The following is a 14,307-nucleotide window of genomic DNA, read 5'->3' as shown; positions in this document are numbered from 1 at the left end:
TTTACCAATGCTATATGCGGCAAAATGAGGAAGATGGTGGCTTCGTTGGATTTCATAAGTTCCCTGTTTATTCTTTGGATAGGCCAATGTTGTGCCGAACAAATAGACACAGTTGCTTCAACATTCCGCATAGAGGAAAGGTAGAAGTTCTTTCAGCTAGAGATAAAGAATGGATGACAAACACTCGCATTTTAGTTGATGGAGGAGAATATCTTGGCTTCCTACGGTGAGTTCAACAACAACAACGTAACAACTGACATCGAATCACGGGGCGTTTACGATTATGCCGTAGATCCAGGGTCAGTCCTGGGTAGGGTCACACCTAAGACCGTAAAGGAGAAAGTTGTAACTTCCGTACTTGGCGTTCAGAATTAAGGGGCTATTAATTAATTATATTCTCAACATAGGCCTAATGGATCGAGTGGGGCAGCTTCTTTGCCATTGGTAAGTCTCTTAGCGAAGCAGCACAACATAAAAGAGCGGTGGAAATCCATTCTACAACAAGGGGGGCACATTACATTCACTATAAGGACTGCGTTGTCATATGACTGAATAATTGTTAACTACAATGTTAAACCCCAAGCACTCACTTCACTCACGGTAATCACTGTTGCATTGAATTAAACGTAGAGGCCTGTGTTCAATTATTTCTGATATTTACCTGCCTTAGCGTTAAATCATTGAATTAAAACATGCAGTAGGTCCATTCTGAAAGGCACTTTGCAGAAAGAAGTTAGCCGTTAAATCCATTCCAAAACAGCAGCACATGCCAATGTCTGGTGTGCACTGTGAAGAAATGGGTCTTTTCGATCACTCTTGCAAGTTTCAATCAATTTCAGACTAAAAATCTGATAAAGTGTTGACTTTTCTTCCTTCAAACTCGTGGTGTGCACGCGTGATACTTAGGGTGAATCCAAAAGCGCAGTTGTATATGATCACACAGGCAGAAAACATAGACAACGAAGCAGGTGCCTCATGATAGCTGCAAGCCTTCACTAGAGCCTAAAAAGTTTTCTCGCTCGACTGGACAAATAGTTCTTTCTGTTCTACATCCATGATGACAAATGAAATCATCACTAAAGTTGTCATTTAAGACTGGTTGCGTGGTCTTGTTAGGTGATTTCCATATCATTTGATGCATGGATTCACGATTGAAGTACTCCCGACTCATCATGACAGCACAAGTTATTTTGACGAGCAAGAAGGAAATACTTCTGTGGATTTCAACAACATTTCGACTCAGTAATGGATTAACATTTGCAGGAGCAGTAATAAATTTCTTCTTCTCATTAATGTACTCCAGAGGGCGTATGCAGCTATTTTAAAGTGGATTTATAGGCCCACTTTGTTCCGCACAGTGCCTTGTGGAATGGACCTGCTGCATTCTTGAATTCAATGATTACACGTTGAGGCAGGTAAATATCAGAAATTGCTGAAAATAGACCTCAATGTTTAATTTAATTGAACTATCACTGCACATACACTCCATCATACAATGTTGCATTTATTGTATTATTTGAAGAGTCTGCTTTTCACAGTGAATATGTGACATGCATGTCAGGGACATGACATGCATGACATGCATGGGCAACACAGGAAGCAACTTTGGTCTTTACACAGGACTTGTATCGATACAACAGGTCATATACAACCATAGGGCGTGAGAGTTGCAAGTTCTCAGAGTTCCGTGTGGGGGGCGCCCACGCATATACCAGAAGTTGGGGGTAAAACCCTTGAGGTACATGGTCTTCGTTCATGATTGTTGGGTTAGTAAAGTGTTTCTAACCCTAACTTCCGGTATATGTGGGAGTGCCCCCATGCGGAACTCCGAAGAACTTGTCTCCCTTAGGCCCTGCATGTGCACTATCTATATGCATATAGAAGCACAAGGTCGGAAACAAAGTTTCACCGATTTTAGAAATTAGACTGGTCTCCCCTAATTTTGCATTCATCTATACTTCCTGGCGTGCTGTGAGTCTCATGTCGGCATTAGGTTCCACTTAGTCCTACAGTTCAGTCATACATGTGCATCATTATTCATAGCTTTGAAGTGAAGTCATAGCTGCTCTGAGCCAATCATCAGCACACTCTTTTGTCACCTGACTAGAGTACTGGAGGTGAAAGCAAACCGAATTTAACCCAGGCGAGATAGGCCTTTAATAAGATGTTAGCATGAATAACTTTTACAAAAACTTTTAGGTAAGAAGTTTTTTTGTCTGGAAAAGTAATAAGTATGTGCCTAACCTTCAGATGTGATAGTTTCATTGTCCTGTAGTACTTTAATCTGCAGAAATCAGCAAAAATCAGCCATTCGCTTGTTTAACTCCGTGTTATTTTATCACCTTCTGGTCCTTGCGAGAAACCCAAATGGTCAGAGCTATGAATGTTTACTTTTCTGGGAGGAGTGCCAGAGTTCAGCCACCTAGCAAATCATGCATGAATCGTGGATCTCCCGCAAAAGTACAGACCTCAACAAATATGTGCGCTACAGTTTTTTGCAGCCTCACCTTTATTCCTTGGCAGCATACCTTTCTCAAAGATCCTTGCCCCGCATGACATCAAAATATCAAAGCGAAGGTGCCATCAAGTAGGACTAGCTGCAGTTGTGGCTATGATATTCCACATGCCATTATAAAGAGAGATATTGAAATCACCACCTGGGCCTAACTGACTGCTGTTAGTTAAAGGAAAAAAATGACAGACATATGTGAGTTCAGATTTATAAGACTGAGTTCTGTTTGACAGCTGTTTAAGGTGAGATGTATTTCCTAGTTTTAAAGAAACATGTTGGTGCCAAAAAATCACATTTGGCCATTTGGTTTGCCCAGTCCTAACTGAAATATTCATTGTCTTCCACCAGGATGTTGTCTATTTGTGTATGTCATATGTAGAAAAGTTTGTCTGAATTGCCAAAGGTTGTTTACACAGGGCAGTCCATTTTTCAAATCTGACTGCCACTGTGAAAAATTTTTGAGTAGAGTGTTAAACAACGATCAAGTAACAGATAAACATTTAACAGCAAGGAGCCTATTTCCCCATAGTAATGGAAAGACAAAGGCTAAAGGCTTTGGAATGAAAGGTATCTGGTTATTTCATACTCAGACCACTCTGTATTGAACCTGGTCATTTGTACCGATATTGATGTCATTTCATAAGCTGTAATTTTCATGATCTGACAGCAAAGCACAATGACACAGGAGCCTCTCACTAATGTAACCACTTTGACTTTGTCCACCTCATTTTGGCTTCCTTTCCAGTCATATGTGGGAAAGTCTGCAAGCAACCTGAGGATGGTTTGTGAGTTTCCCCCCAGGCTCTGCTCGGTTTTATCAAACTATAATGCTGGTGAAATTGTGTAATTGAAATATTCTTTTGTACAGCATAAAACCACAATCAAATAAATGAATAAATAAAGGAGATGTAGCTGATAGAGGGTCAAAGTGCCTTTCTCTATGTAGACTGGACAACCAGTAAACTACGGTATACAATCTTATCATCTTCATTCATACCATTTGCTGTAACGTGGATATTTATCATCTTCATTCATGTCATTTGTTGTAGCATGTGGATATTTATTATTTTCATTCATGCCATTTGCTGTAACATGTGGATATTTAAATGTTATAATTTATTCATGTAATATTTGCTAAGCAAATGCAGCTTTATTGATGTCCCAGTGTGAGTGAGGTACTTGTAGCTTTATTGATGTCCCAGTGTGAGTGAGGTGCTTGTAGTTTTATTGATGTCCCAGTGTGAGCGAGGTGCTTGTAGCTTTATTGATGTCCCAGTGTGAGCGAGGTGCTTGTAGCTTTATTGATGTCCCCATTGTGAGTGAGGTGCTTGTAGCTTTATTGAAGTCCCAATGTGAGTGAGGTGCTTGTAGCTTTATTGAAGTCCCAATGTGAGTGAGGTGCTTGTAGCTTTATTGAAGTCCCATTGTGAGTGAGGTGCTTGTAGCTTTATTGATGTCCCAGTGTGGGTGAGGTGCTTGTAGCTTTATTGAAGTCCCAATGTGAGTGAGGTGCTTGTAGCTTTATTGAAGTCCCATTGTGAGTGAGGTGCTTGTAGCTTTATTGAAGTCCCAATGTGAGTGAGGTGCTTGTAGCTTTATTGAAGTCCCAATGTGAGTGAGGTGCTTGTAGCTTTATTGAAGTCCCATTGTGAGTGAGGTGCTTGTAGCTTTATTGATGTCCCAGTGTGGGGGAGGTGCTTGTAGCTTTATTGATGTCCCAGTGTGAGTGATGTGCTTGTAGCTTTATTGATGTCCCACTGTGAGTGAGGTACTCGTTAATTGCACTTTGCAAAAACCTTGATATCTGATCGTTTGCACTGGTTCTTCTACTTTTAACTGTACTTTTACTTCTTACAGGAGTGATGGCAGTTTTTCTGTAAATGTGCCATCTGGTTCTTACCTCATAGAAGTCTCCAATCCTACCTATGTTTTCGAACCATCACGAGTTGACATTACTTCAAAGGGGAAAATAAGAGCACGGCGTGTGAATAACCTGCAGCCTTCATCTGTTAAAAGTATGCCTTACCCGCTGGAGTTCAGAGAACGGGGCAAAGCCAACTATTTCCAAGCTAGAGAACAGTTCAGAATGAAGGATCTGTTATTTAGCCCTATGGTAAGAATATTGGCCAGTAAAATAGAGTACTGTGCTTGATGACATCTAAGTAAGGAGTTTGGTCTCGGAATTGGAGAAGAATCTGGGGTCTCTTACATTTTGTTTAAAGAGCAAATATGGGTTAGTATGAAATGTTACATAATACACATTTAGCTTTGAGCTGTGAAGACCTGTTGTCTTGTAATTACACTATGACCATAGTATAAATATAATCTTCTTGTGACGGTGACCTCCATAAGAATATGTATTAGTTCGGGATGTTTTTTCTTGTCAGATGATGATGATGGTGCTGCCATTGTTCTTGGTGATGCTGGTCCCTAAACTAATGAACCCCTCAGACCCAGAAACGAAAAAGGTAAGCTTATCAGTATCATTTAACAAAGTTACAAATTCTAAAAGTATATAAAAGCTTGCGTCAACAGTAGAGTATAATATCGTATCCATAGCTACTTGATATCCTGACTTTGCACATTAATCCTTTCTGTAATGTAGAAGCTAAGGCTGCTTTAAATGTTGCCAATTAAGCGGGAAAATAGCCTGTATGGAGTTACCTCCCCTTTGTTACTGTTTGTCAGCTGTGAGCGAGAATTTTTGGGGGGATTATCATTATTAGCACATGAATCCACAAAACTGTACTAAAAGTTATGGTGATGATACCGAGCTCCATGGGAAAGCTAACAGAAAACAATATTTCAGCATTTTATTACTCCTGTGGATGGCTTTAATAATAATATGCAGAAATATGGAGTGCAAAATAGTTATATGAAACTACTGTATACAGAATTATTGGGTTGTGGAACGTTCAGTTTTGTACTTAGTGAAGGTAACAGGTTATATCAGCAATGGCAAATGATTGCTCTCAGATGATAATCACAGCTTGTGAATTTCATTGACCTGGCGCTTACCAGTAGTGGCAGAAACTTCACAGTTGATTAATCATGTGTTGACAGTAGATATTTTCTCCCTTTCCAGGAGATGGAAGCCCAGATGACTGCGTTGAATGCAAGAGGAAACAATTTGCCAGACATGTCTGAAATGTTCACCAATTTTTTCTCAGGGCCAAAAAAGGCTGTAAAGTCCAAGTCCAGTGTTAGCAAAAAACGATAAAATGAGAGTTGGTTTTCATAGAAATAATACTTTACACAAACTGTGTGATGATAACAAACGTGTGTTGTTTATGAAATTAATAAAAGATATGATGTCAGTATATTTATGTGATAGTTCATGGGTTATATGCTCATTTGTTCTCTCCAGTGTGGTCTTGCATGAGTTTCACTGGAGGCAACTTGCCTTCCACCAGTATGGCATATCTGAGAGAGATAACTCATCAATAGTTGCTGGTTAGCACTTCAACACTGGCTGCCCTCATGTAAGTGAAGAATTCCTGAGTATGGCATTAAATTTCAGTGAAAATAAACTTGACATCATCTGTGAAATAGGTCAGGTTGAATTAAGAAAACCCTAATCTATCAGACGATGTGTTCAAACACCATCTGCATTTAGCTTTGCAGCGATTTTGTCCAGAAGTTTGACTTACCCTTGGTCTGGTTTGATTGTGTCTGATTTTATCCACCATTGAACCTCCCTGGTGTCGTCCAAGTAAAATGGTCTTTACCAGGGTGAAAAGACTAATGAAAATTCTTAGAAACACGGTGTTTGTGTGTTTCATGGAGTATTACACTATATTGATGGCTGTATGGTGTACTAGAGGTAGTGCATTTACGGAAGAATGTTTTGAGTTGTAGTTCTACTGGAATTACTTCTTACCGAAGTTTGACAGGTGGTTTTCGGATTTTTTCTTTATTCTTCAACTTTCTTCAAGAGTTGCTGAAACTTTAGGATTTATGATTGAAACGCCTCAAGCAGCAAGTTAGGTGCAGTTTAACAGATGTGCTGTTAATGATTACAGATTACTATGGCGTGTAGGAAGGCTGAAACTTTTCATTAAAATGGCTTCTTTCATAAAAAGTGATCTAATGATCAGAATTATATGACAAGTGTCTTATTTTTTTCTCCATATTTAGTTTTGTCTTCTGTAATATCTGTAATATCTGTTTTATGATTAAATATGATCCTTTTTATTCATATATGGTGCATTTATTTAAGAAACGATGTATTTATCTGTGTATTTATTTGTGTAAATACCTGTACAGTACAGGTTGCACAAAGCTTTGTAAAGTTGCCGATAATACACGGGCTTTCTTACATATTTGTCTCACAGAAGAGTTATGTTTATGAGTTATCATTGAAGGCATCTTCAGTTACGGATGATATTGTAAAAGTAGCCTGTCAGTGTGCGTGGGAGAATGGTCCACATTCACAAAACGACAAACCAGTAATAAACCGTACAGACCATTTTCGCCGAAAGGGAAGTCCTCAAGCTGAGTCCTTAAAACTCAAGCTGGCTTTCTCTACCGCCGTAGGTGAATGTCTGCCACATCCCGGTTCTCTACCACAATAAGACTGGCCGTTGTCGTATAAGTGAAATATTCTTGAGTACGGCGTAAGACACCAATCAAATAAATAAATACATACATTTCAGAAATAATGATAGGGTAATAACCCATGTTTAGTATCAATGCCACTGGCCTCCGTTCTCGTATGTCCGAAAACAGTGGCTATATTATTATGTGTGACAACAATAGGATGTAAGTTAGGAAAGAAAATGGTGAAAGCGAGCGAAAAAGGGCAGGCTGGCGAACAGGACTATGCCAACGGGGAAATTTCCCCCAAAACAAGTCATTTTCACGCTGTATAAAAACACATCACTCCTTGCTGGGTCGAGATAAAAAGTACATTTCGTGACAATATACAGATAGTGCATGTTGTGGAGTGAGACATCAGGAATTGTCACCTCGACAAGTTATATTCACCTCGGGCGACTATAACTTGCCAAGAGTTGACAATTCCTGCTGTCACACCCCACAGCATGCACCATATGTTTTATTATACCGAAAAAAACAGTACTTTAAATCGCCGAATTTGTACGTCGATTCTGTTAGACGGATTGGAAGCCGGAGACCTCGTGATCTCCATAGTAACAAATGGCGTGGGTAAAGAAAATCGGTATTTTTTTAATCGTGATCTTGTATCCGTAGGATTTGTATATTTTCTAAATAGTGTGAATATTTCTGTAGAGCTATCGTGATGTTATTTTGTATAACTGGGCCTAACTGGTCGCTAGCGAAGTAGCAAAATGTGGCCTTTTCACCAGTGCTGTAACATTGGGCTGCCATTTTGTTTTCGATACGAAAGGGTGGTCACGTGACTTCCGACCCGACCGGTCTTACAGAATAATGGAGCTAAAACCACCGTCCGGTTGTTTACTGAAGAACTTTACGCCAGAGAGCTCTCAAAGAGAGATGACTGATGTGGAATAAACGCACGTGATCGTTGGATAGTAGCACGAGATCGCAGGATATTTCCTCGTCAACGTGGATAATACTTTGTAAACCTCACGTTGCATTCCTTGGCGCGCGTGATCGTGGTACATCTTTTTTGCGGAATATCATGTGACCGTCTATCGACCAATGGAAACCGAGAATTTCCCTATGAGGTATAATAATACACAATATTCATTGAGATCGAAGCAGTCATATGATACATGGTAACCTCAAAGCCACGGCCAAGAGAGTGCTAGACCCTTCAAAGTTAGCCAATGTTCGATTCTACCAATTGAACTTTTAACGCTGATTTTCGGAGAGTCTATGTCGTTAGCCTTATACTACCCTGAGGACTGTACACAGATTTGCACACTCTGATTGACGATTAGATACTCTGCGAATGTCGAATGCCCTGAAAGACGCCATCTATCGTGCACTCACGTCGATCAAGTCGGATTCGGTTGCATCGTGGTAATCTCGACATGGTAATGTTAAGGCCGGATTCTCGGTGATAATCCTCACCAAATCTCTTGGGCGCTGACGCTTCTGTTGTCTTCCGAGACGAATGGAACGTTTCAAGTCAAGGAACTGTTTCTACCGCTGTGTTGGTCATCAAAGTCATCCACGATCCACACCGCCTCGTCGGAAGTCTAGATCATGTTGTACAGATTCAACAGCCTTCGCTCTACGATTTCAGGAGCTAACGGCTCATCCAGTACGATCCTGAACTCAGACCTGAATCCTGTTTACAAGAATGCTGGGATGGATCTGTGTCTGATTTGCCGGTATAAATCTGTGTAACAGGTTGTCATGCTCAAATATCGGTACGAGGGAACTAGTTCACGAAGCAAATCGACATTCTCTGAGTTAAATACTCCTGAGTAAGATTTTCAAACATCCCAGACAGGCGTCGTCAGGTTGTGCAGTTGTTCTTGTGTCACTAGCTGATAATTGACTCAGCCCCGAGTGTTGTTGAAAATGTCAACACAGTATTGATGGAGGGCAATCAAACTCTCGGGACAAACCAACTTCTGATATTTGTTCTGAAAGAAGAAAGCTTTATAGCTGTGTAAATTATTCACATTTATCAAGGCTGTAAAACATCGGGAAATATAAATGAGCTTGACATCCATGACACTTTCGTGTTGGTTTTCGCCTGAAACTACATTTAAGTATCCAGATAGGTACCTGTACAACGAATTATACCTCATCGTCTGTGTAAAATGGATAAAGGCCATGGAGTATAAGGCGACAATTGATATGTGTTTACCTTTACTAACTTAGACGATCTTCCTTGGCTGTGTGTTAAACGCGGCGAGTTTATACTGTTGATCAAAGACTTTTTCAGTAAAATTGGTCTGGTAGCTAGATAACACGTTTTATGACAGACAATCTAATGCAAAGTGGTTGATACCAGATCAGCCACAAGTGAGACTACTGTCATCACACAGACGACATACAAGGATCAGTTAAAACCAGTCACACAACGAGTAACATTACATTTATAACTAGTGAAGTACCATCATTAAATTAGCACACAACCGGTCAAGTTAGACAAAGAGTAACACATATATATAACCGATGACATTCGGATACTTAGCAAACAACTGCTATAGTCAACGATTAACAGTGACATGATTAACCTGCGAAGTACGGCCATTTAACACGTAGTCTTAGTTATATACTGTGTGACATAGCCAATTACGACAAACCCAGTAAAAACCATCATCTGCAATTTTACTTCAAGTTTATGTATAAACAGAGATTTAGCATCAATATGCAAACATTCTAAAGCAGGTAAAATATTTATGCGTCTATAAAACCCTTAGTGATTTATACAGAACGTGAATTCGATGCCATGGAGATCGGTGATCAGTTAACCAGCGTCAAAATTGATTGTCGCTCCTTTATGTGTATTTACACACATACTGTGCTGAAGGACAACGGAGCAACTTTCCATGGAAAACAAGTTGATGGCCACAGTCAACTTGTTTTCCAGATGTCATCCCTTATGAAACCTTTATTTTCGTAGGTGGTTGGATGCGGTTACAGGAAACAGTAACCCCGGTAGTTGCATCTGTGTTTGAGAGACGTTAAAGGACTGGCCATCAAGGCCGTTCGTTGGTACCATCCCAGGAGAAAGTTTAACATGTGTCCTGTTGTTCCGTGGTAGGCCGCGGAATGCCGAACCTTATGCATTGCCGTTAACAGCAATAATGCACAGAATTGCTAATTCCACAGCGACTATTTTGATGCATAAATTTTTTCATCCATGTTCCTTTTTCAAGCACTGTGTATGCTATTTCCGTTAATGGAGAATTTCCTGATTGCCTATTTGAATAAGGTGCTGGATTTGCCTCGAAGAAAATGAATTCAAGTGTTTTTCTAGAAACTATTTTCATTTGTCCATGGACCGGCCCCGATAGCACAGGTAGAGCGTCCGCTTCGGGACCGGTACATCCAGGGTCAATCCTGGGTCGAGTCACACCCAAGGCTTTAAAAAACGAAGTTGTAACTTCCTCGCTTGGCATTCAGCATAAAGGGGATAGTGCAACAACTGGTTGACCCATATCAGTATATTGGCTCTGGCGGGGCGGCTTACTTGCCTTCGGTAAGTCGTTTCAGTGAAGCAGCACTAGATAAAAGAGCGGTGGAAATCCGTCCTGCAACAAGGAGGCACATTACATGCACTCGAAGGATTCCTTCGTCGTCATATGACTGAAAAATTGTTAAGCACGACGTTAAAACCACAAGCACTCACTCACTCACTCGTTTGTCCATACATCTATTTGTATATGGCTACACTGAGTAGAGCCATATTTATCGCCTGACTACCCGTTGTGACCATGTGGCTATTTACCTGTTGGGACGAAATGCCAATTGCCTATATATACATATATTTACTAATTGTGCTTAGAGTACTACAAATACTCCCAGGAGCTATATCAAAGGTTGACACCCACACATTACAGTGTATTCTTTGTGAAGGAGGGGACATCTGTGGCTCAGTTGTTTAGCGCGCTAGCTCAGCATAATGACCGAGGAGCCTCTCACCAACGCGGTCGCAGTGAGTTCAAGTCTAGCTCATGCTTGCTCCCTCTCCGGCCGTTCGTGAGAAGGTCTGTCAGCAACCTGCTGATGGAGGTGGGTTTCCCCCAGGCCCTGCCCGGTTTCCCCCCACCATAATGCTGGCCGCCGTCGTATAAGTGAAATATTCTTGAGTACGGCGTAAAACACTAATGAAATAAATAAAAATAAATAAATCTTTATGAAGGTATAAATCAAAAGATATTATGCAGATCATTATTATAGTACATTATTGCCTCAGTACAGTTCTAGATAGGAAACATTTACCATTGGTTGAATTATTTTGTGTCATTATAGTTCTACAGTTAATTATATTTCACGAAAGTGTTGAAGTGTAATAAGCGGATAATAGAAGAATATAGAACTTTTAACTTTATTATTCGATTTCTGCTAATTGTAATTAGCAACTATCTTGATGAAAAGAAATTAATGGTCTTGACACAATAGCCACAAAATAATGACAACGACTGCTCAAAGCTACCTGCGACAAAGCCCAGTCAAATTTATGGAAGATTTTCACGGCGGAAAATCCACATTCGGTAATTTTCTGTCAAAACGAGGCGCCGCCATGATGGATGAGACCTGCATACAAACCACAGTCAACAGTTCCACCCAGTTTTCAGTTTTCCTGCTCTTCATTTATTAGATGTCATTTTCGGGGGATGCACATAGTTGTGGACTTAGTGAACGGTCCACCACTGTTGTCAAAATGAAACATTCACAGCCCTCTTGTAGGCCCTATTTTGAAGAGAATAGCGTAAAATTTCACGGCTCATCATGGTTCGACATTTTTTCCATAAATTGTCTCAGGGGTCGGTTCTCAACAGGCTGATAGGGTTTGAGATTAGAGGCTAGGCTCAGTGGTGGTGAGCGTTCACTTGTACAAATTGAATAAAATGCCCTTCTCGTGTTTCAATATTCAAATCGGTACAATGGTAGATAATGCACCATACATTTATAATTACGGAATACATTAGTAACACAGTAATATAGAGTGACCCTAATCTTGTTCATCTGTGGATGCAGCCAGCGATAAAAGCTAAAATGTCTCATGGTGAGCTGATGAAGTGACACACACTACAATGGTCCATATGCACAGAAAAGAAGTTCCAGGTGTACGGAAACACACACGTAAAACCGAAAGCTCAGTTTTATGTCTTGACTTTATTAATTCTCTTCTACAATATTTGAATACATGTATATAAAGCCTAGCCCTTTTGATAACGAAACCAAATGAGCCTTATATTTTAATTACGTTTAATTTGTTATAATAACAGGCTATCATGTGGTTGACATATATGGACATAAGTATGAAACTGATAGAGAACCGTACAGCGAGGTAGGGAAATATCCTCTGTCGTCTTCCTTATCGCTGCGGTAGCCTTAGGGTTAGAGCGTCCACCTCGAAGTCAGAAAATCGAGCTCAAATCCGGGTCGGGTTATACCAAAGACTATAAGAATGGTACTTGTTGCTGCTTCGCTTCACGCTCAACACTGAGAGTTTAGAGCAACGAAATATGACTGGTTGTCCCGGTGTCAGTATAATGTGGCTGGGTGGGGTATTATGCCTGGTGTCTTCGGTTTGATACTTCAGTAAGGGCAGCACTTTGGCGACATGGACTCGTGTGGACAAGAAGACACAATATATGTACACAAACCTAATGACTTCGTCATAATATGACTGAAAAATTGTTGAGCTTGACGTAAAACCCCGACCATACATACATACATACCTACATACATTATGTCGGCTTCCATAAAACCTGACTGGAGCACTTGGCCACAAGTTTCTATCGTCAGAACAATCCCTTTTTACTGACTGGGTACACCATACCCTTCCAGTTTCCGTGTGTACTTGTTCACAGCAAAGGATAAGTCGTCAAAGTATGAGGAGAAACCACCGCTCCAGAGCGTTCGACCAAAGACACGGCGAATGTCCAACGTGTCAGGGTCTTTATTGCATACGGCCCACATTGGGTAGATTATTATGTGTCACGGCCCACCCACATCGTGTGTTTGGGCCATTAAATATTGCAAGTGTGTACGCTAGTCGAGTGTGTGTGCCAATAAGTACAATGCCCCAGTTGTGTGTGTGTGTGTGTGTGTGTGTGTGTGTGTGTGTGTGTGTGTGTGTGTGTGTGTGTGTGTGTGTGTGTGTGTCAGTAAGTGTATGTCCCAATTGTGAGTGTGCGCAAGTAAGTGTATACCCTAATTGTGTGTGTGCAAGTAAGTGTATACCCTAATTGTGTGTGTGCCAGTAAGTGTATGCCCCAATCGTGTGTGTGTGCCGGTAGGTGTATGCCCCAATCGTGTGTGTGTGCCGGTAGGTGTATGCCCCAATCGTGTGTGTGTTCCAGTAAGTGTATGCCCCAATCGTGTTTGTGTGCCAGAAAGTGTATGCCCCAATCGTGTGTGTGTGCCGGTAGGTGTATGCCCCAATCATGTGTGTGTGCCAGTAAGTGTATGCCCCAATCGTGTGTGTGTGCCAGTAAGTGTATGCCCCAATCGTGTTTGTGTGCCAGTAAGTGTATGCCCCAATCGTGTTTGTGTGCCAGTAAGTGTATGCCCCAATCGTGTGTGTGTGCCGGTAGGTGTATGCCCAATCGTGTGTGTGTGCCAGTAAGTGTATGCCCCAATCGTATGTGTGTGCCAGTAAGTGTATGCACCAATCGTGTTTGTGCGCCAGTAAGTGTATGCCCCAATCGTGTTTGTGCGCCGATCCCTAAGACTGCCTGTCTACTGAACCAAGAGCAAGTCATATATTGCTCATCAGTCAGTTCTATTTATGTATTTACATATTTATTTGATTATTGTTACTCAGAACCACTTATTGTCAACAATCCACCGCAAATAGTGAGAATGTAGGGGAAATACTACAAATCCACTGCCCAATGCCACTTTTGAACCAATCACCTGTGTGTCCTGGGGAGTGGAAGACAAACATCCTTCACCACTACATAACGGCCCATTCTTTCTGTGATAAAAACAATTAGTAAATTATTTGAACATGCCAATCCTATCATATAATTCACCATTCGCATCATGCCATTTTCGTCGGCAAAATCTAAAGTAATTAACTAATTGTTACGAAAGTTTTCGTATCGTAATTATCTCGACAAAGCGAGTGCAAATAAAGCCAGTTTTGCCTTGAAACTTTTTTCAGGTAATACTTTTTGCATAGACATGAAGTGCAATTCAGTGACCTGAAGCAG

At 40.8% G+C, this 14,307-nt stretch overlaps 1 protein-coding gene across 1 annotated transcript; it reads left to right on the top strand.

The window, feature by feature from the left end:
• The first annotated feature begins 24 nt into the window (after window positions 1-24).
• Window positions 25-6,840, top strand: LOC135473683 (endoplasmic reticulum membrane protein complex subunit 7-like). Its single transcript, XM_064753549.1, is given in 5 exon segments — window positions 25-130; window positions 133-226; window positions 4,370-4,625; window positions 4,900-4,980; window positions 5,598-6,840. Coding segments are annotated over 5 exon segments (672 nt in total). The 3' UTR covers window positions 5,733-6,840.
• The last annotated feature ends 7,467 nt before the right edge of the window (window positions 6,841-14,307 follow it).

This window comes from Liolophura sinensis, chromosome 8 (genome assembly GCF_032854445.1).
Source record: "Liolophura sinensis isolate JHLJ2023 chromosome 8, CUHK_Ljap_v2, whole genome shotgun sequence".
Lineage (NCBI taxonomy): Eukaryota > Metazoa > Mollusca > Polyplacophora > Chitonida > Chitonidae > Liolophura > Liolophura sinensis.
The sequence above is the reverse complement of the archived record's forward strand: the minus strand, read 5'-3'. Positions and strand labels throughout refer to the sequence as shown.